Genomic DNA, 22,593 nt, shown 5'->3' on the forward strand with positions numbered 1-22,593 from the left:
TCTGAATCTTCCATTCCTTGTTTATTCTCTGCAACTTGTAATGGGCAGAAATGGTTAGAAATATTTTTGGAGGTGGAATTGATCGAATAAATCATTCTTGACAATTGACTGGAACTTTACACTCTATTTTATCAGCCGATACTTACTTTTATTGACCCCCGAGAGAATGAAAGAAGGTAAAGTGGGCCTCGCCGCTATTTGAACTCTGAACGTAAACAGACAGAAAGAGTTCCGCAAAGCATTTGGTCCGACTCAGCAATGGCGCTGGTAGTTTGCCACCATCGTTGGTCTTATGATAATGGTTTCAAATTTTAGCACAAGGTCAGCAACTTCAGGCGATTCCAACGACCTCCACCGCCGATAATTACTTTATCGATTCCGAAAGGATGAAAGACAAAGTCAACCTTGGTGGAACTTAAAACCTAATGAATCAGAAAAAAAAAAAAAAAAAAATGCCACCAAACATTTTGTCCGACGCACTAATGGTTCTTCTACCTTGCTGGTTTCAAATTTTCAGATTTTGGCATAAGGCTAGCAATTTTAGGGTAAATCAATCTGCTGTTACGTATTCTTATCAACCTCGAAAGAATGAAAGGCAAAATCGACCATATCAAAATTTGAACTCAGAACGTAAAAAACCAGAAGAAACGCCGATAAGTCTATAGCCTGGTGTGCTTAACACATAGAGCGCGACGGGCCACGATCTTGGCCGTCAGGCACAGGTTGACAGGCCACGATCGTGGCCCAGATAGATGCATTTATTTTACGGGCGTTTGTTGGGGTCTCATGTCACTCAAATGCTCTGATACCCATCAGAATGCAAGAGGACTAATAGGTTGTAGCAAGTCTTAATAAACCTTTATCGGCGGTGATATGACGTCATGGTCATGTTGTCCGAACAAGTATAATTGTTAGTTTCCCATTGGTTAAAATTACTGCCCATAATTGAATTCTAACTTTCGTCAAAGAGAAATATTTCACGAAATACGGTTCTTTGAATTCAGATAACAGCAGTTATAAAAATCCTGATTTTAGGGAAATAAATCAGAGTTCGTTGGTTGTCACGTGATTCTACGACACTCGCTTTCATGAGATTTGAACAAGTTCAACTAATGACTTTTCTGATGATGTAAAACTTGCCACCATTTTATACTAAGAAGATATTTTAACTATTTGTTTTGTTTTGTTTGTGTGCATGGTAGTTTTATTTTCATGCCCAGTGGTTAGGGCAGCGGACTCGCGGTCATAGGATCGCAGTTTCGATTCCCAGACTGGGCGTTGTGAGTGTTTATTGAGCGAAAACACCTAAAAAAGCTCCACGAGGCTCCGGCAGGGGATGGTGGTGATCCCTGCTGTACTCTTTCACCACAACTTTCTCTCACTCTTACTTCCTGTTTCTGTTGTACCTGTATTTTTCAAAGGGCCGGCCTTGTCACTCTCTGTGTCACGCTGAATATCCCCGAGAACTACGCTAAGGGTGCACGTGTCTGTGGAGTGCTCAGCCACTTACACGTTAATTTCACGAGTAGGCTGTTCCGTTGATTCGGATCAACCGGAACCCTCACCGTCGTAACCGACGGAGTGCTTCCTTCCCTCCCTTTTATTTTCATAAAATGTGCTCAGCAGTCCATGCTATGTAAGTGCAAATCCCAGCACTTTATGGGTTAATGTTCCTTCTCGAGCCATGCCAGGCTTATAAGGGCCGGTTTCCCGGTTTCAGTGGCGTAGAAACAGCCCATCAGCTGAGTGGACTGGAGCAACGTGAAAATGAAGTGTTTTTCTTAAGAACACAACGCATCGCCCGGTCGAGGAATCGAAACCACAACCTTACGATCATGAGTTCAACAACCTAACCACTAAGCCACGCTGTTCCACTTCATGGGTTAATAATCTTACCAAATCGCAACCCATCCCGTTCACATGGTCACGTTAAGGTGTGTTTAATTATCTCCCTTCTACTTACTGACATGGGAGGTAACTCTCCGTGTAAACCGGAATGAAGGGCAAACATTTCCTTTTCACCGTTTCTTAAGACATCCAACATTTGTTTGGTGGAACATTGTCCAATGTTGCCTCCAGTATTGAACCCTCGCCACCTTACCAAGTGTGGCAATCATCTCCTGAGAACCTTATTTCCTCCTCCTCTTCACTACCCGACAAAAACACGCTTCTGTAACATAGCCCAGAGGAAATGGATCCACACGAGAGGAACCGGTTCCTGGCTTTGGTCTTCTCAAGACCTCAACATTGGGTCGAACGTTTACCAAACCCCTGACCTTGCTTCTAATTCTTCCTGCAGACATCACAGTTCATTCCGTTCTAAACGCAAAGAAGACTTCAATTCTCTCAAAGTGACTCGATTTATGGAAAATATTTTAAACCACGTTATTTACGAAGATGGTAAAATATTTACATTTTTCTCCGTTTTGTGTTTGTGGTTCATATTTGTGACCCACGTGTGGTTTTGGTACCTTCTTTACACCTTTTTGCAGGCACTACTTAAGAAGAGTGGTCCCGGTGCGCGCACTCGCGTACTCGCGCATCCGCGCTAGCTAGTCGTGACTAGTCGATCTTTACTTTGTATTTTTGTGTTTTATTTACTTTATTTTTAAAAAAATCATTTACTTTGTGTGAAAAAATTATTTATTTTGTGTTTTATTTACTTTGCTAAGTAGTTGTTGTAGGATCGACTAGTCACGACTAGCTAGCGCGTACGTACGAGTACGCGAGTGCGCGCACCGGGACCACTCTTCTTAAGTAGTACCTGGTTTTGGTACCTTCTTATTACCTGTTTCGTACAGTCATTTCCTAAAGTGTGTATCTTTTATTTATTTCAGTCGTTGGACTGCGGCCATGCTGTAGCATTGCTTTGAATGGTTTTAGCCAAACCTCGACTTTTTATTGTTTTTTTGAGTCTGGTACTTTTTCTGTCTGTCTCTCTTGCCGAACTATGAGGCTACGGGGACGTCAGCTAACCAACACCGGTTGTCAAGCAGTGGATGCGTAGTGGACAAGCACAAAGTCACACACACACACGCAAGGGTACTACTTGAGAACAGTGGTCCCGGTGCGCACACTCGCGTAGTCGCGCATCCGCGCTAGCTAGTCGTGACTAGTCGATCCTACAACGACTACCGAGCAAAGTAAATAAAACACAAAATAAATAATTTTTGTTAAACAAAGTAAATAAAACATAAAAACACAAAGTAAGGATCGACTAGTCATGACTAGCTAGCGCGGATGTGCGAGTGCCCGCACCGGGACCACTGTTCTCAAGTAGTACCCACGCACGTACACACACATATGACGAGCTTCTGCATAGTTTCCGTTTACCAAATTCCTTCACATGGCATTGGCTGGCCCGCTGCTATATAAAAGACACTCTACCTCGCAATGAGATTGAACTCGTAATGACATGGTTACAGAACCAGCTTATTAACCACACAGCCATACTTATTGTGTTACACGTTCTAATGAAGATGCTGGGAGTCTTGAAACTGAGTGTTTGGTTGGAATAAATGAGAGATGAGGCAGTTGTGTGTCATCTGACAGAGCTGTTCTATGATCAAAGACATTCCAGCCATGACTAGCCAATCTTATTTTGAGAGTACATTATTATCCCACTTGCCCTTCTTTTTTTCAAAAATGCTAAGCAGGGGTTTAAGGATGATTTCTGGAAAGTTTTCTGTTAAACATTCTAGGGTTCTTTATTTCATCAGCCCAATTCTAAACCCAGCCCCTGATGGGATATTGGTCCTTCACAGGGTTAACTTCCAGTTATTGCTGGGAATCATTCAGAGCCAAGTGGACTGGAGCCATGTGAAATGAAGTGTTTTGCTCAAGAACACAATGCACCAACCTGTTCAGGAATTGAACCCATGTCCTCATAGTTGTGAGCACACCAACCTCACCACTAGGTCACTATGCCTTCTCCTTTTCAATCCCAAAGCACAGGAGTGGCTATGTGGTAAGAAGCCTGCTTACAAACCACATGGTTCGAGGTTCAGTCCCACTGCATAGTACCTTGGGCAAGTGTCTTCTACTATAGCCTCGGGCCGACCAAAGCCTTGTGAGTGGATTTGGTAGACGGAAATTGAAAGAAGCCCGTCGTATAAATGTATATATATATATATATATATATATATCTATATATATATATATATATATATATATATATATATATATATATATATATATATGTAAGAGTGGCTATGTGGTAAGAAGCCTGCTCACCAACCACATGGTTCTGGGTTCAGTCCCATGTATATATATGCATGTATTTGTGCATCTGTGTTTGTCCTCAACCATCGCATGACAACTGATGCTGTTGTGTTTATGTCCCTGTAAGTAGCAGTTCAGCAAAAAGAGACCGATAGAATAAGTACTAGGCTTACATGGAATAAGTCCTGGGGTCTATTTTGTTCGACTAAAAGACAGTGCTCCAGCATGGCCGCAGTCAAATGAGTGAAACGTAATATCAGATGTTAGATCTTTGGGTCAGTCAGACATTTGAGCTGCAACAGAACTAACAGGATCATTTATCATCATCATCATCATCATCATTTAATATCCGTTTTCCATGCTGGCATGGGTTGGATGTTTTGACAGTAGCTGGGGAGCTGCACCAGGTTCCATTCTGATTTGGCCTGGTTCCTACGACTGGCTTCCCTTCCTTTACAGTGTGTGCTGGGTGCCTTTTTATGTGCCACCACAGAAACGCTTTTACATGGCACAAGAACAACAATCTGAAACATTACTTTACCAATATACAGCACAACACCACAGATGACTACATAGAATATCTGTGCTGTTGGGTCTTTGGGTCTGGTTCACCTCCGACCTTTGTTGCGGTCTATAGGAGACATTTGAACAGGAGTGGACAAGGGATTAAACTGTAACAGCTAAATATTAATAACAGCCACACTAACATCAGTTATCTCTATCTACCATGTTCTCTGGAGGAGGAAAAGTCTGTTGATAGCCTTGACCGGTTGCACTACAATGTGGCCGTGACCTTGTCGTGTTATCACACCATCATCACTGCTTCAGCAACTGTTATCACACTTTGTTTCTGACCTTGACAGACCTTGTAACATTGTGATGGTCACTTTGGCAGATCTTACCTCACTGTGACCATGAGCTTGACTGGCCCTACCACTGCGGCTATGACCTTTGAGCCCACCCTTCCGGCCTTGACCATGTCTAACCCTACCACTCTGATCTTGATCTTGACTGATCATACGAGTCTGGTCATGCCCTTGACTGACCATACTATACTGTGACCATACACATACCATACTGTGTGTCCATGACTTCTGCAGACCCAAGAAAACTCTGTCCAGCATTGTGGTCAGCCCTACCAGAATGTTTTGACTTATGTAGTTTCTTATTTCTTTATTGTCCACAAGGGGCTAAACATAGAGGGGACAAAGAAGGACAGACAAAGGGATTAAATCAGTTACATCAACCCCAATGTGTAACTGGTAATCGACCCTGAAAGGATGAAAGGCAAAGTCGACCTTGGTGGAATTAGAACTCACAACAGAGCGGTAGACAAAATACCGCTAAGCATTTCGCCCGGTGTGCTAACGTTTCTGCCAGTTTGCCGCCATTATGTAGTTTCTATTTAGCTTTGAACATCTGCAAACCAACATTTGTACAAGGAAAATGCATGAGGAACGAGAAACCAAGAAGGTTAGCATTTGAGGGTCAGCACCGCCACCCCCCCTTCCACAAACATCATAGTCATGCTCCTCCACCATTGCTACCAAGCACCACCACCATCAACACCACCGTCTCTAACCTGTGTTATATTCTTCTTCTCATTAGATGATGTCGTTGCCATAAATAAACCAATTGGAATCACAGTTTTTGGTAAGTTGCTATTTATTTATTTCAATATATTTTAGAAGAATAAATTACTGAGAAAAATTACTCAGGGACCTCCTCCTCCTCCTCCATCCTCCCCCACCTCTCCTCCTTCCTCTCCTCCTCCTCCCACTTCCCCTCCTTATCATCATCATCATCATCATCTTCACCATCATTTAATGTACATGTTCCATGCTAGCATGGGCGGGAGAGTACCACAAGAGCTGGCCAGGCTGAAGCCTGCACCAGACTTCTGTGGGTGTTTTGGCAGGATTTTTACATCTTCCTAACACTGACCACTCAGCAGAGTGGACTTAGTGCTTTTTAAGTGGCACAAGCACAGGTGAGGTCAGTTTTGGCAAGGTTTTTACTGCCGGATGCCCTTCCTAATGCCAACCACTCAGTAGAATGGACTTAGTGCTTTTTATGTGGCACCTGCACTGACAGGGTCACCAAGCACAGGTGAGGTCAGTTTTGGCAAGGTTTTTACAGCTGGACGTTCTTCCTAACACCAACCGCAAAACAAAAAATAAGCTAGTGTTGATGTATTTCATATAAGGAACACAAAAAAAACTAACTAGGCACAGGTGTGGCTGTGTTGTACATATTCTGTCAGTCTATTTTTCCAAACCATTAAGTTACAGGGATGTAAACACACCAACACTGGCTGTCAAGTAGAAGTAGGGGGGCAAACACAGACACAAAGACACACGCACTCACACACATATATCATGGGCTTCTCTCAGTTTCCGTCTACCATATCCACTCACATGGCTTTGGTCGGCCCAGGGCTAAAGTAGAAGACATTTATTGAAGGTGCCACGCAGTAGGACTGAACCTGGAGCCATGTGGTTGGGACGCAAGCTTCTTACCACACAACCACTTTTGCACCTTACCCCCCCTCCCCCATAACATGTCCCGAGAATCATGATGTTCCAGTTATGTGCTGAAAGTGACCACAGGTCAAGCGGAAGATGGTGATGTTGTAGTAAAGCAAGGAGATTGTGGAGGATTAGGGTTAAATGGTTTGATGGCGGAGAGGCAGATGTTGACCAAGGTCAGTGGTATGAGAAACGGTGATGTGTGCCACCTGAATGAAACTCCCCAAAGAGCTTAGAGCTTGTGGAATTGTTAATAAAGAACCTGGCAGAGCAGAGACATGTGAAGGTACAAACCTATCCAACCCATATTACTATACAACGATGATGATGATAGTGATGATGGCGATGATGGCGATGATGGTGATGATGATGGTGATGATGATGATGGTGCTGCTTATGTCAAAAGTCATATAAATTTTGTCTTCATCTCCTTAATTTCTGAATTCATTTCCATTTAGATATTTTTTCCTGTTTGGGAGAGTGTGAGAATATTTTCTGTCTGTCTGTCTGTCTGTCTGTCTGTCTGTCTGTCTGTCTGTCTGTCTCTCTCTCTCTCTCTCTCTCTCTCTCTCCATATGTGTGTGTATGTGTATCTGTCTGTCTGTCTCTCTCTCTCTCTCCATTTCTCCATTGAATTTATCCAAGATCAGGAGGCTGATCTCAACGTATCGTTCATCATATCATTTTACAGGTCAGAAAGTCCGTGAACATGAAGATGAGAAAGGTTATTGCGTCCCCATATTTGCTGAGTCAGAACCAGACCCCAATCTCTGCCTGGCAGACATAATGCCACTTCTCAGAAGACATTTCAAATCTCCTCACCTCACCATTGTCCACTCAATCAAAATGTAAGCAATAAGGTTTTTTCTTTCGTTTTGGTCAACACTTTTTAGAACATTCCATAAATTTTTCCTTCAATCTTCCCATTTTCCTTGGATATCCCACAATTCCGATATTTTATGTGCCACAACATCCTATCGAGAACTCTGTCTTTCATCTAGCTAAGGTCAATGAGAGCAATATCAGTGATAATACACTTCTATATTTAAGAGATGAGGAATTATGTACATTATGTACATTTGATGGATATTTGTCCTCATCTTGTTTGTTGTTAACACAACATTTCGTCTGATATACCCTCCAGCCTTCATCATGTGTCTTGGGGAAATTTCAAACCTGGGTTCTCATTCCTAAGGTATTTTTCAATGTTATTATTATCATTATTATTGCCTTTGCACAAGCAAGATGAGGACAAATATCCGTCGAATGTAAATAATGTATTATTTACATTTGATGGATATTTGTCCTCATCTTGTTTGTTGTTAACACAATGTTTCGGCTGATGTACCCTCCAGCCTTCATCAGGTGACCTGGGGAAATTTAAAACCCGTGTACACCTTTATGGCTAACAATCGTTTCTGTTTCTCTCCCTCGCTCGCAGGTTCTACAGTGGAGTGTTGTTGCTGGCCAAACACAAAAATGGCAAGGACAGAATGGTGCAGTCTTTAGACAGAGCCCAGTCTCAGGGCACATTCTACCAGTCTTACCTGTAAGTCACCTTTCGTCATCACCATCAGCATCATTGTCATCATCATCAGTATTGTCATCTTTGTCGTCATCATCATCATCATCATCATCGTTGTCAGTATTGTCACCATTGTCATCATCATCATCAGCGTCATCATCATCATCGTCATCATCATCAGCGTCATCATCATCATCGTCATCATCATCATCATCATTGGCATCCTCACTGTCATCATCATAGTCATCATCATAGCATCATCAATTGTCATCACCACACACAAGTGTGTGTCAATATGTCTATATCTTTAAGTGTGTAGCCTTGAATGCATGCATGCACATGTGTGTATGTGTACTACCACTACTGTTACTACTACTATTACAACCCTTTATTGTATTGACAACAATAATGATGCTGACTTCAATGACACTTTAGAAATTAGTATGAAGTAATATAATGTACTATTGCCTATGTATATTTGCATCTAGGTACTAATTTGTGTATGTTTATTATCGCAATATTAAGTCGAAAAACTGAGACGTTGAATGTGGAACATATATATGTTTACTAATTTATATTATTTATTTATATCATTATGTATATGTATAGGAGTGTGAGTATATGCACTCATATGTATATGTATATGTTGTATTATGGGTATGTACCCACACCCATGTGGATATATATGTAGACTGATTTATATTACATAATCTCCGAAGAGGCCTTATGATATTTTTGCAAATGTCTCATTTATATCTATATATTGACCAACCATAAAGGGCTAATATTGGTAAAATGAGACATACTTATCTACTTGGCCGAAACAGCTGTAAGATGTAATCTATAATTATATTTATATTTACTTATATTTATATTCTCTTTTATATATATATTCTACTTATTATACATCATTACTCTTTTATGTACTCTTTTTTATGTACACTACTGTATGTACACTGATTTGTTCTGCTTTTTATATTTAACCCTACAGTCTCTTATGTGGTGGTTTAATAAAGTATGTGATTGAGTATTTTCTGGTAATTGATATTTGATTTAGATGTATTTCTCCATTTTCTTATCTTGTATTAGTAATTTGTGGTAAATCATTTTACCTTCGCCCATATAATACAGTAAATGAATTAATTGCATCGCAATCATTAACATTTATGTATTAACTTTGTTTGGGTACTTCACTAGCAGTATATTGGATATACGTTATCCCATGGAGGGTTGCATTTACAACCCCTATCTCAATTTTTATATATATATATATATATATAGATATATATATTTATATATATACACATACATAAACACACATATATTTTATATTTAGTGTATGAATAATTGCAGAGCTATAACTGTTGGAATACCGAAGCAAGATGCACTTACCAAGTCAAGTTATTACTTAAAGCAAGAAAGAATCAAAGACAGAGTTTTGGTAAGTTCCACTAAACATGTCATTATCATATTGATGACAGATTCTTCTTCTTCTTCTTCAATGCCAGCATGGAAAGCAGACATTAAACAGTGATGATGATGATGATGATGTTCATGAAATTTCAATCAGTAAAAGTGACCCAAGTCATTTAACTTCCTAGAAATAACAGTCAAATTATGATCTGTTTTTCTAAAGAAATAGAAGGCTGTCTTTCTCAAACATAAATTAGATTACATGTCTCAAGGAACCCCTGCACAAAAAAATGATATGCCATATCTTTCTCATATTTTCTCATCATAGTTCACATGGTAAATCATCATCATCATCATCATCATAGTTTAACGTCTGTTTTCGATGCTGGCATGGGTTGGACGGATTGATTGAGGTCTGGAGATCCAGGAGGCTGCACCAGGCTCCAATCTGATCTGGCAATGTTTCTACAGCTGGATGGCCTTCCTAGTGCCAACCACTCCAAGAGTGTAGTGGGTGCTTTTTACATGCTACCGGTGCAGTTGCCAGTCAGGTGGGCTTGGCAATGATCATGTTCGGGTAGTGCTTTTTACATGCCACCGGCACGGGTGCCAGTCAGTGGGTACTGGCATCGACTATATTCAGATGGTACTTTTTACATGTCATCGGCATGGGAGTCAGTTAGGTGGCTCTGGAATAAACCACATTTGGATCATTCTTTTTATGCGCCACCAGTTCAGAAGCCAGTTGGGACACTGGTATCGATCACATTTGGATAGTGCTTTTTACATGTCACCTGCATGGGAGCCAGTCAGGGGATACTGGCATTGGCCACGTTTGGATGGTGCTTTTTACGTCCCACCAGCACGGGTGCCATCCTTGTTTTCATATACATTTGCTGCTTTCTTCCAAGGAATCTAATGCTCTTAGTTTAGTTTTTCCTTGGGGCTGGCCAGACTGGAGCAATCTCAAGTATAACCAGTTGAAATTGCAAAGATATTCTGATACTCGACTGAGGAAAGAAAACTCCAAATGATCTGTCCTTGTTTTCTTTGTATCATCTATCTGGATGTTTTGTTGTCTCTTTTTTGTATCACCTAACTGTCAGGATGTTTTGCGTGTTCTTGTCCCATTTTTGTATTATATATATATATATATATATATATATATTAGCATTATGACCCGTTGTTGCTGGGTCATAGTGCTAGTGCATGTATATATGTGTATATATATGTGTACATATTACATGTCCATCTATATATATACATCTACACATAAAATACAAAATGCAGAGTTATATCTTGATATCGCTAGTGATAACAATACTCAAAATATATAACAGACTGGAATTGTTAGCCCGTCTCTTGCAATTTCGATCAATTGTATCTTGTCCTCCCTCTTGTATAGAAGTGTGGCTACAATCCAGCCTACCTCTGCTTATGGGGGACATTTTAAATTTTTATCTGGGACGTAGGACGTCCCAGATATAAAGGTAAAAATAAAATATTTCCACTTTGCAAGGTTCGAGTCAGGTACTCCCTTGCACGCTCCATTGACTCGAACTTTGCTTCTATTGTGGCGAATTTACCGCCTCTGGTTAGATACTTGATATCTTTCATAGTCGCACCAAGACACTTTTCAATGGTGCATTCCTCCAGGTGTTCAAATCTTTTTTTTACTCTACATTGTATACTTTATAGGCAATAGTCTTTTCTTTAATTTAATTTTTTATTTCGTTTGGTGCTGTTATCCTAGATTCACCGTCTTTGTTGGTGATCAATCCGAAATAGGTTTGTATTTCTTCCATTTTAATTTTAATGAGTTCGCGCCTGCCGACGGCTACAGCGAAATTCATTTCTGGACTTTCTTCTATCGAAGGCATTCTAACAAAAATGCTTCCGTATAAACGGTGAAAATATTGTCAATTTCCCCAAACAGAGACAATTCAATTTTTAAACAATAACCAAAGCTCCTTCTCCCAAAGGGGGAGGGTTACAGTTTACAATTATTTAACAAATGCAACACAACAATGTTTCCCTTACGAGGAACCAACATACGTGATAACAATAGTTAAACAGTAATAATAATAGCAATAAACCTTACGGTGAATCAAAAAGCAGTACACAGTTGAAGCTATAGTCCTTTATGTATAAGAAATAAACCGACAGCAGTACTCAGAAGAAGCGGCTGTTCGAGAAAACAGACATTACATACAGCCAAACTTCATATAGATACTTAATGCTAGCTAATTAGCAGATAATCTAATGTAATAGCCGTGGTGAATGGTATGTGCACAGCTCCATCTGGACTATTCCATTTCTGCACTTAAATTTTATTTTTTATTTATTCCCATTCATGTGAAACCACTTATTCAAGTTCAAATCATTGATGCAATTTTATACCAATTGCTATTTTTACTTTTGTTATGTTACGATTATATTATACTTTAGTTTGATTTTAATTATTACTAACTACATATAATTCAATTGTTATTATTATCTCCAATTTTACAGTGAAAGTATCTGACATAGAATAGAGAAATGTTTTTGTTTCACTTTTAACACATAATACTGAAATAGTGGAGAAGATATGATATTGCTATGGGCTCGCTCTAGGCAAGAAGTTGAACATTTTTTTTGCCCCTGAAACTACATGGCTCCTAAGTAAGGCATGTGTAAAATTTGAATGAAATTGGTTGTGTAGCTCTCAAGTTTTAGGCAAACATACATACAGACAGACAGACACACATTCTCAGTTTTTTATATATATATGGTTGTTATATTTTTTGATAATATAATAGGTTAGATAGGATGATGTCTATGTTACAATATGTTTATAAGCCATTTCAAAAACACACAAAATTTTGACACAAATTAAATTTAAATGTTGAAGTGAATCTAACGAATTTTGTGTGTTTTTAAATGGCTTATAAACACCTTCCACGCTGCAATTGTTTTCGTTTCAGAACATGATCTCAGATTAGGTTACTTGCTATTATGCAAGTACATCTCCATAATATATATATACATATCAAAATGAGGATGGAAAATTGGATATTAATTTGATAACATCAATTTAACCCCAGTGGTCTAGCATATAAAAAAAACTGAGATTCAGTAAATAGTATTACATACATAAATATAAGAGGGAATTTTTTTAACCACTATGTGGAAACCATTATGCTAGAAGAAGATCCGCTATGGTCTCTTAGTGGTTGCGACCATAGCAGATCTTCTTCTAGCATAAGGATTTCCACATAATGGTTAAAAAAAAAATTCCCTCTTATATTTATGTATGAAGTATATATACATACATACATACATATATATATATATATCTGGTTATAGTTTTTTATGATAACATAATAGGGTAGATAGGATGATGTCTATATTACAATAACCAATAGTATGTTGTGAATGTATAGTAATATTATGATCATGAAATTAGTATTAGCTTGTCTCACTCTTTCTTGTGGAACCCTAGGGTTCCAGGGAACCCCGGTTGAAAAATGCTGATATAAGGACTCATTTGTAAATGTAATCCTAAGTACATTTATGTTGGATGCTCATGGCTGCAGTATCTTTGATGGTAAGTGTGGTTAATGTGATCTGTCCTTGGGCTAAAGACCATCAATCCTCTTTTGTGGTTAAGAAGATTGCTTCCCAAAAATGTGGTTTCAGGTTCAGTCCTGCAGTGTGGCACCTTGGGCAAGTGTCTTTTGTTGTGGCTGTAGTAAAGCCTTGTCAGTGGATTTGGGAGATGGAAACTGAAAGAAGCCCATCGTGTGTGTGTGTCTATTCTTGTCTTGATATTGTGTGATGGTTGTAAATGAGCATCACCATCATACAAGTATTCTTCCTGAGAAAACATGTCCTTGCCATGGAGAAATATTACAATAGTTGGAAACCAGTGAGGGTTAGTGACAGGAAGGGCATCCGGCCATAGAAAATCCACCTCTGAATTCCGTCTGACCCATACAGGTATGGAAAAGTAGATGTTAAAATGATGATGATGATGATGGTAGTGGTGGTGGTGGTGGTGGTGATGATACTGATGGTGTCTTGATATTTCAGGAATATTTGGCCACCAGCACGGAAGCCAGTCAAGCCAGCGCTGCCTAGACTGGCTTCCGTGCCGATGGCACGTAAAAAGCACCATCCGAATCGTGGCCGATGCCAGCAGCCTTGACTGGCTTCCGTGCCGGTGGCATGTAAAAAGCACCATCTGAATCGTGGCCGATGCCAGCGCTGCCTTGACTGCCTTCCGTGCCAGTGGCACGTAAAATGCACCAATCCGATCATGGCCGTTGCCAGCCTCGCCTGGCACCTGTGCCAGTGGCACGTAAAAAGCACCCACTATACTCACGGAGTGGTTGGCGTTAAGAAGGGCATCCAGCTGTAGAAACACTGCCAGATCAGACTGGAGCCTGGTGCAGCCTCCTGGCTTCCCAGATCCCCGGTAGAACCTATTTCTTTACTACCCACAAGGAGCTAAACACAGAGGGTACAAACAAGGACAGACAAACGGATTAAGTCGATTACATCGACCCCAGTGCGTAACTGGTACTTATTTAATCGACCCCAAGTCGACCTCGGCGGAATTTGAACTCAGAACGTAACGGCAGACGAAATACGGCTACGCATTTCACCTGGCGTGCTAATGTTTCTGCAGTAGTAGTAGTGGTAGTATTAGTAGTAGTAGTAGTGGTGGTAGTAGTAGTAGTGGTAGTGGTGGTAGTAGTAGTAGTAGTTGTAGTAGTAGTAGTAGTAGTAGTAGTAGTAGTAGTGGTTGTGGTGGTGGCACATAGAACCGTCCAACCCATGCTAGCATGGAGAACAGACGTTAAACGATGATGATGATGATGATGATGATGATTTGGCATTGATGTTGTTTCTTTATTTCCAGTCCCTGCCAACTGAGACCGTTTCCAAAAATCTGAGAAAAAGTGGGAAGATCCAGCTAATGGAAGTTCAAACTACAATACTGAAGAAGAATGAGGTGTTAAACTGTGCCTTAGTGAGACTTGATACTGTGAAAGGTAAGACTGTAGGGGTCTGCAGGAACCGGTCGGGTGGGGGGAAGCATTGTTTTATATTTTGGAGAGATTCTTTCTCGGGTGAGGGTCACCACATTGTGCTTTATTCTTTTCTAATTTTTCATTACTGCTTCTATTGTTGTACTTTGAATGTTGCTAGTAGTAGTAGTAGTGGTTGTGGTGGTGGTGGTGGTAGTAGTGGTAGTAGTGGTAGTAGTGGTAGTAGTAGTAGTGTAGTGGTGGTAGTAGTAGTAGTAGTAGTGGTTGTGGTGGTGGCACTTAGCTTTGTGCACTTGATTCTCAACAACAGGCTTTCTTTGGACCTTCAGCTTTCCTAGGGCTGTAGCATTTCTTAATCTGTCTTCCCAGTTTATTCTTCCCAATCTTAAGAAAGACCAACATCTCAATGGCATCTCCCTTTTTTTCCCATTGTCCGAGTATCTGCTGCGTGGAGGACAACTGCCATAATATGACAGCTTAACCCTTTTGTTACCATATTTCTGTTGAGATGTTCTGTGTTTCTTTCAATTAATTTTAAATATAACAAAGAATTTAGTAAAATAACTTAGTTATCATTTAGCTGGTGTTAGGAACACAAATTGTGACTAGGTTTGGTGGAAGATTTTAATTCAAAACTTATGAAGACAAACATTTGTACTCAGAGCCAGAGCTGGTTTCAGCTAGGTTGCTATGAAAAGGGTTAAATTTTTTACCAACCCCTTTTGTCACCATATTTCTGTTGAGATGTTGTGTGTTTCTTTCAATTAATTTTAAATATAACAAAGAATTTAGTAAAATAACTTAGTTATCATTTAGCTGGTTGTTAGGAACACAATTGTGACTAGGTTTGGTGGAAGATTTTAATTCAAAACTTATGAAGACAAGACATTTGTACTCAGAGCCAAGCTGGTTTCAGCAGGTTTTGCTATGAAAAGGTTAAATATTTGTTACCACATTTCCCCCTTTTGTCACCATATTTCTGTTGAGATGTTGTGTGTTTCTTTCAATTAATTTTAAATATAACAAAGAATTTAGTAAAATAACTTAGTTATCATTTAGCTGGTGTTAGGAACACAAATTGTGACTAAGGTTTGGTGGAAGATTTTAATTCAAAACTTATGAAGACAAGACATTTGTACTCAGAGCCAGAGCTGGTTTCAGCTAGGTTGCTATGAAAAGGGTTAAATTATTTGTTACCCCTTTTGTCACCATATTTCTGTTGAGATGTTGTGTGTTTCTTTCAATTAATTTTAAATATAACAAAGAATTTAGTAAAATAACTTAGTTATCATTTAGCTGGTGTTAGGAACACAAATTGTGACTAAGGTTTGGTGGAAGATTTTAATTCAAAACTTATGAAAACAAGACATTTGTACTCAGAGCCAGAGCTGGTTTCAGCTAGGTTGCTATGAAAAGGGTTAAATTATTTGTTACCCCTTTTGTCACCATATTTCTGTTGAGATGTTGTGTGTTTCTTTCAATTAATTTTAAATATAACAAAGAATTTAGTAAAATAACTTAGTTATCATTTAGCTGGTGTTAGGAACACAAATTGTGACTAAGGTTTGGTGGAAGATTTTAATTCAAAACTTATGGAAACAAGACATTTGTGCACAGAGCCAGAGCCAGTTTCAGCTGGGTTGGTATTGAAAGGGTTAATAGCCTCAGTTTTGGGTCCAGCAACATGTAGCCTTATCCAGGTACAGAACAACACTCTAGAAACAACATCACATAATGTCCTCAGAATGGTCCAGAGAAGGATTTATTTCTGTTATCTTGTAATTGTAAACAACGGATACAATCATTTGCTTTGCAGGCTGCTGTGAAAACATGTCTGGGCTTAATACAGTTCTAGATTTTAGAGATGAGGAATTCATCATCATTATCATCGTTTGACTGGGGTCTGGGAAGCCAGGAGGCTGCACCAGTGTTTCTACAGCTGGATGCCCTTCCTAATGCCAACCACTCCATGAATGTACTGGGTGCTTTTTATGTGCCACCGGCACGGGAGCCAGGGGAGGCTGGCAACAGCTACGATCTGTTGGTGCTTTCTATGTGCCACCGGCATGGAAGCCAGTCAAGCTGGCGCTGGCATTGACCACGTTTGGATGGTGCTTTTTACGTGCCGCTGGCACAGGTATCACAACTACAATTTCCATTTGGTACATCATCCAAAACGTGTTAACAACAAACAAGATGAGGACAAATATCCGTTAAATGTAAATAATATCCAGGCTTCATCAAATGTCTTGGCATCATCATTTAACATGTTCTCCATGCTGGCATGGGTGGAACGGTTTGAGTGGAGCTGGCAAGTCAGAGAGCTACACCAGGCTCCAGTTGTCTGTTTTGGCTAGCTTTCTACAGCTGGGTTCCCTTCCGGGTGCCAGCCCTTTTACAAAGTGGACTGCATGCTTTTTACATGGTACGAGCACCATCTTTATTAACCGAAAGACTCTGAGATATGATGCTTTTGTTTCCAGTTCTCCGCATTACAAAGTCTGGGCTGTTCATTGCTTGACAAACCAGTGAAGAATTATTACCTTGGTTGGAAGCAGGTGAGGGTTGACAGCAGGAAGGATTGCGTCCTTAGAGAATCCAACTCAGTGACTTCTTTTTGACTCATGCAAGCATGGGAAAGTAGATTTTAAAACAATGATGTCTACAGCAATGATGATGATGGTGGTAATGGTGATGATAATGATGATGATGATGGTGGTGGTGATATGATGATGATGATGACGACAACAATGACAATGATGATGATGACGATGATGGTTGTGGTGATGATGATGATAACGATGATAATGACAATAACGATGATGATGACGACGATGGCGATGGTGATGGTAGTGGTGGTGGTGATAATGATGATGGTGGTGGTGATATGATGATGATGGTGGTGGTGGTGATGATAATGATGATGGTGGTGGTAATAATGACGACGATGACAAGGATGATGGTGGTGGTGGTCTTTTTGCTTGTCTTTGAAATGTTAGTTTTGTTTTGTTGTTGTAATTCTTCTCATTGTTGTTGTTGTAATTCTTCTCATTGTTGTTGTTGTAGATAAATGGCAGTGCTTAGAGGTATACTGCACCACACAGCTGTGCCATGTGCTGGGAGACTACCTCTACTCCGGACGAGTAGGAAAAGTATTTGGTGTTCCAATACTCATGGAACCTCATTTAGCAAACGTTGGCAAACAGGTAAGGGTCATTTCCTTTTTTTTTCTTGTTTTATTATTTTTTTGGGTGGCGAGCTGGCAGAAACGTTAGCACGCCGGGCAAAATGCTTAGCGGTATTTCGTCTGCCATTACGTTCTGAGTTCAAATTCTGCCGAGGTCGACTTTGCCTTTCAGCCTTTCAGGGTCAATAAATTAAGTACCAGTTACACACTGGGGTCAATATAATCGACTTAATCCCTTTGTCTGTCCTTGTTAGTCCTCTCTGTGTTTAGCCCCTTGAGGGTAGTAAAGAAATAGGTATTTCATCTCTCTTTACGTTCCGAGTTCAAATTCTGCCGAGGTCGACTTTGCCTTTCATCCTTTCAGGGTTGATTAAATAAGTACCAGTTACGCACTGGTGTCGATGTAATCGACTTAATCCCTTTGTTTGTCCCCTCTATGTTTAGTCCCCTGTGGGCAATAAAGAAATAATAGTTTTTTTGTGCCGTAGAACTCCTAAGGCCTGTTACCCAGTTTCTATGACAATTACTTGACTGAGATTGCAACATTCCCCTGGATGGGATGCCAGTCCATTTGCAGAGATCAAAGCTAGCAATTTTGAGGGGAAGGAGGAAGTTGATTACATCCATCCCAGCACTTGACTGGCATTTGATTTCATTGACTAAGGAGATGAAAGGTAAAGTTGGCCTTGGCAGTATTCGAATTCAGAACTTAAGTGGTCGGAAGGAATGTTATTAAACTTTTTTTATCTGATATGTTAATGATGCTGCTAGCTCACCGCCTTAAGGATCCTTAGGGCAGCAAGCAGGCACTGCCTAAAGCTGAGGCATATTGTGCCAGTTGTCCTCTACACGGCAGAAAGTTGGATGATGTGCAGAACAATATGAAAGAAGGGCAATGTGTTTGGAACGTGGATCTTTTGTAGATTGGGCCGAAAAAGCCTGGAAGACAGGGTAACGAATGCTGCAGTATGAGTAAAGCTGAGAATACAAAGATAACCTGTTTTTTGAGAATCAAGTCTACAAAGTTAGATAGCCCCTACTGCTGCTGCTGCTGCTACTACTACTACTACTACCACCACCACCACCACCATTTGGTCTTCTTTTATTACAACTTCTTTATGATTTAAAGTGTGTGATCTTGTGGTTGACGTGTTGGTCTCATGATTTCAATTGTAAAGGTCGGGTGTTCTATTCCTGGATTGGGTGCTGCATTGTGTCCTTAAGTAAGGAACATCATTTCACATTGTTGTACTCTACTTGGATAAAAATGAGTACCAGCTGAGTGACAGTGCTGCCCTGACTCTCTTCCTCTCTCTCTTTCTTTCTCTCTCTCCATCCGTGATGTTTCTCAGGGCCAAGGGCAAGAGAGTCAAGAGAGTGTTTATGTTATGCTTCTCAGCCACATGGTTCTGGGTTCAGTCCCACCGTGTGGCACGTTGGGCAAGTGCCTTGGGCCGACCAAAGCCTTGTGAATAGATTTGGTAGATGGAAAATGAAAGAATCCCATTGTGTGTATATATATATATATATGTGTGTGTGTATGTGTGTTTGTCTCCCATCACCACATGGCAACTGGTGTTGGTGTGTTTACGTCCCTGTAACTTAGTGGTTCAAAAAATGAAACCAATAAAATAAGCAACAAGTTACAAAAGTAATAAGTACTGGGGGGGGGTCAATTTGTTCAACTAAAATTCTTCGAAGAGGTGCCCCAGCATGGCCACAGTCTAATGACTGAAACATGTAATAGAAGGTGGCGAGCTGGCAGAACCGTTAGCACACCAGGCGAAATGCCTAGCAGTATTTCGTCTGTCTTTACGTTCTGAGTTCAAATTCTGCCGAGGTCGACTTTACCTTTCATCCTTTCGGGGTCGATAAATTAAGTAGCAGTTAGTTGTGTACTGGGGTCGATGTAATCGACTTAATCCTTTTGTCTGTCCTTGTTTGTCCCCTTTGTGTTTGGCCCCTTGTGGGCGATAAAGAAATATGAAACATGTAAAAGACAAAAGGTACAATCAACAATCAGTGGTGTTAGAAGGAAGTTTAGCTGGTATTTCTAGCATATCGAATGGCTGGTTAGATATTTCATTGGTGGCTCCTTAAGATTGTTGTTATTTATAGAAGGTAGAGGAGTGTGGTGGGTGAGATTGATAATAGAAGGGTAGGCTAAAATACCACCTGCACCACCACCATTACCACCACCACCAGCACCACCACCATCATCATCATCACCATTGCTGTTGTTGTCAGTCTCTTTATCATTGTCATCATCATCATCATCATCATTGTTTTATGTCCATTTTTCCATGCTTGCAAGGCTTGGATGGTCATCTTCAGTACAAACTGAACATTGAGGAGAGAGAGAGAGGTAGATAGATAGATAGATAGTGAGAGAGAGAGAGGTAGAGAGAGAGAGAGAGAGAGAGAGAGAGAGAGAGAGAGATAGAGAGAGAGAGAGAGAGAAGCCGTTGCAGTGTAAAAGATAAAAGATCTAAATAGTTTCCTCTGTTTTACTCAGCACTTCCTGACCCCTTCCCTTTGATCCTTGCTTGACTTGGAGGCTGAACAGCATCAGCATCATCATCATATTCATTTGATTATCATTACTGCCACCACCACCACCACCACTATTTTCACCAACACCATCATCATCATCAACATCATCATCAACATCATCATCTTAATGGTGATTATCATCACCACTTTAATGGCTATTATCATTGCATCATCATCAACACAGCCAGCATCAGCGCCACCATCACCACTACCAACACTACCAATCACCACTAACGCTACTGTATCACCACCACCACTACCACAGCCAACACTACTCTTATCACCACTACTACGATAGTCACCACCACCACCACCAAAGCCATTATCACCACAACCATGACCACCATCACAGTCACCACCACCACAGTTGCACCACCACCACCGCCACCACCACCATGTATATGATAAAAGAATTTTAAATACATTTGTCTTTATTTTCAGAAACTTCCTGAAGAACTGAAGGCAGCCCTGAAATTGAACCAAGCCAAACCTGGTCAAATGCCTCTCTATTTGCATCGTGCAAAAGTTGATCTTACCCAAATGAAACCTTCAAAACCTCTCCTGTCCATTGTGGCACCATTTCCAGATCATTTCTTAGAGACTTTACAAAAACTTCAACTAGAATATTCCTTTGATGACATTTTTGATACAAAAACTAAATAAATTATTTAGAAAAATTTGCAGAAAATATCTGGTGTTGTTTGGATTCAAGACTGAGGAATTTGGCAGTCCATTTTGAGATATGCTGTGCTTGTGAAGACCCATTCCTTCATTTCTGCTTAGGTCAAATCTTTATCCTAATCCTAATTCTAAACCAAACCCCAAATCCTAACTCGAACCTTAATTTTCGTTTTTGTAGATTCATCATCATCATCATCACTTAACGTCCGTTTTCCATGCTAGCATGGGTTGGACGGTTCGACCGGGGTCTGGGAAGCCAGAAGGCTGCACTTGATCTGGCAGTGTTTCTACAGCTGGATGCCCTTCCTAACACTAGCCACTCCGTGAGTGTAGTGGGTGCTTTTCATGTGCCACCGGCACAGGTGCCAGGCCAGGCTGGCAACGGCCACGATCGGTTGGTGCTTTTTACATGCCACCAGCATGGAAGCCAGACAAGGCGGCGCTGGCATCGGCCACGTTCGGATGGTGCTTTTTACGTGCCACCGGCACAGGAAACACAACTACAATTTCCATTGATTTTTGATGTTGATTTCTTTTAAGTATAATTTTATAAAAAAATTATGAGTTAAAAAAAATAACGGCTGGGAAAAAAACTAAAACAAAAAACAAACCCGAGGCTACAAAACGGAAGATAGTAATTTTGAAAAAAAATCTTCGTTTAACTATCGTAACCTCTGCATGTGTGTGTGTGTGTATGCGTGTACGCACGCGCATTCATTTTACAGATATTAAATCTGTAAAATATAATTATTATTTTGTACCACCTTGATTTTCATCCTAGAATTTGCATATATATGTATATTAGGTTGTCAAGAAAGTTCTTGCGGTTTTTAACCTTTAAATTCAGATGCACATATCTTGTCTCAAACAAAAATTTATTAATCGAGATAAACACCATCAGAATCAACACACTTTTGCCAACGCGAAACAAGTTTAGTCATACCAGTAGCGTAAAAATCCTGCGTTCTGGTGGCGATGAAGTCGTTGAAGGTGTGTTTGGCATCGTCTTGGTTTTTGAAGCATTTCTCACGCAGGAAGTTGTTGAGATGCTTGAAAAAGTGGTAGTCGGGAGGCGAGAGGTCTGGTGAGTATGGTGGATGAGGCAGTTTCGTAGCCCAGTTCGTTCAACTTCTGCAGGGTCAGTTGTGCGACTTCGGCCGAGTGTTGTGTCGTGGAGAAGAATTGGTCCTTTTCTATTGACCAATCCTGGCTGTTGTCGGAGTTTCTTTTGCGTTTCATCCATTTGCTGACAGTACTTCTCCGTCGTAATGGTTTCACCTGGATCCCAAAAGCTGTGATGGATGAGACCGGCCGTAGACCACCAAACAGTCACCATGACCTTCTTCTGGTGCAACTTTGGCTTCGGGAAGTGCCGTGGAGCTTCGTCAGCGTCCAACCATTAAGCTGAACGTCGCCGGTTGTAAAGAATTCACTTTTCATCGTAAGTCACAA

At 40.4% G+C, this 22,593-nt stretch overlaps 1 protein-coding gene across 1 annotated transcript; it reads left to right on the forward strand.

Moving 5' to 3' along the window:
• The first annotated feature begins 1,971 nt into the window (after positions 1–1,971).
• On the forward strand, positions 1,972–21,150 carry LOC115217276 (mitochondrial mRNA pseudouridine synthase Rpusd3). The gene is made up of 8 exons (XM_029786919.2): positions 1,972–2,400; positions 5,830–5,874; positions 7,441–7,597; positions 8,191–8,298; positions 9,628–9,715; positions 14,591–14,723; positions 17,787–17,926; positions 20,902–21,150. The coding sequence occupies exons 1-8, from the start codon at positions 2,067–2,069 to the stop codon at positions 21,121–21,123; spliced, it is 1,227 nt and encodes a 408-aa protein (XP_029642779.1). The 5' UTR covers positions 1,972–2,066; the 3' UTR covers positions 21,124–21,150.
• The last annotated feature ends 1,443 nt before the right edge of the window (positions 21,151–22,593 follow it).

This window comes from Octopus sinensis, linkage group LG1 (genome assembly GCF_006345805.1).
Source record: "Octopus sinensis linkage group LG1, ASM634580v1, whole genome shotgun sequence".
NCBI classification, from domain to species: Eukaryota; Metazoa; Mollusca; class Cephalopoda; order Octopoda; family Octopodidae; genus Octopus; species Octopus sinensis.

Bases quoted from the DNA above. Each gene is read 5' to 3' on its own strand.
- LOC115217276 (XM_029786919.2), top strand. From the start codon at position 2,067: ATGTTGCCTCCAGTATTGAACCCTCGCCACCTTACCAAGTGTGGCAAT. The intron at 8,299-9,627 runs GTAAGTCACCTT...GAATAATTGCAG, and splicing joins ACATTCTACCAGTCTTACCT to AGCTATAACTGTTGGAATAC. The intron at 14,724-17,786 runs GTAAGACTGTAG...TTGTTGTTGTAG, and splicing joins GAGACTTGATACTGTGAAAG to ATAAATGGCAGTGCTTAGAG.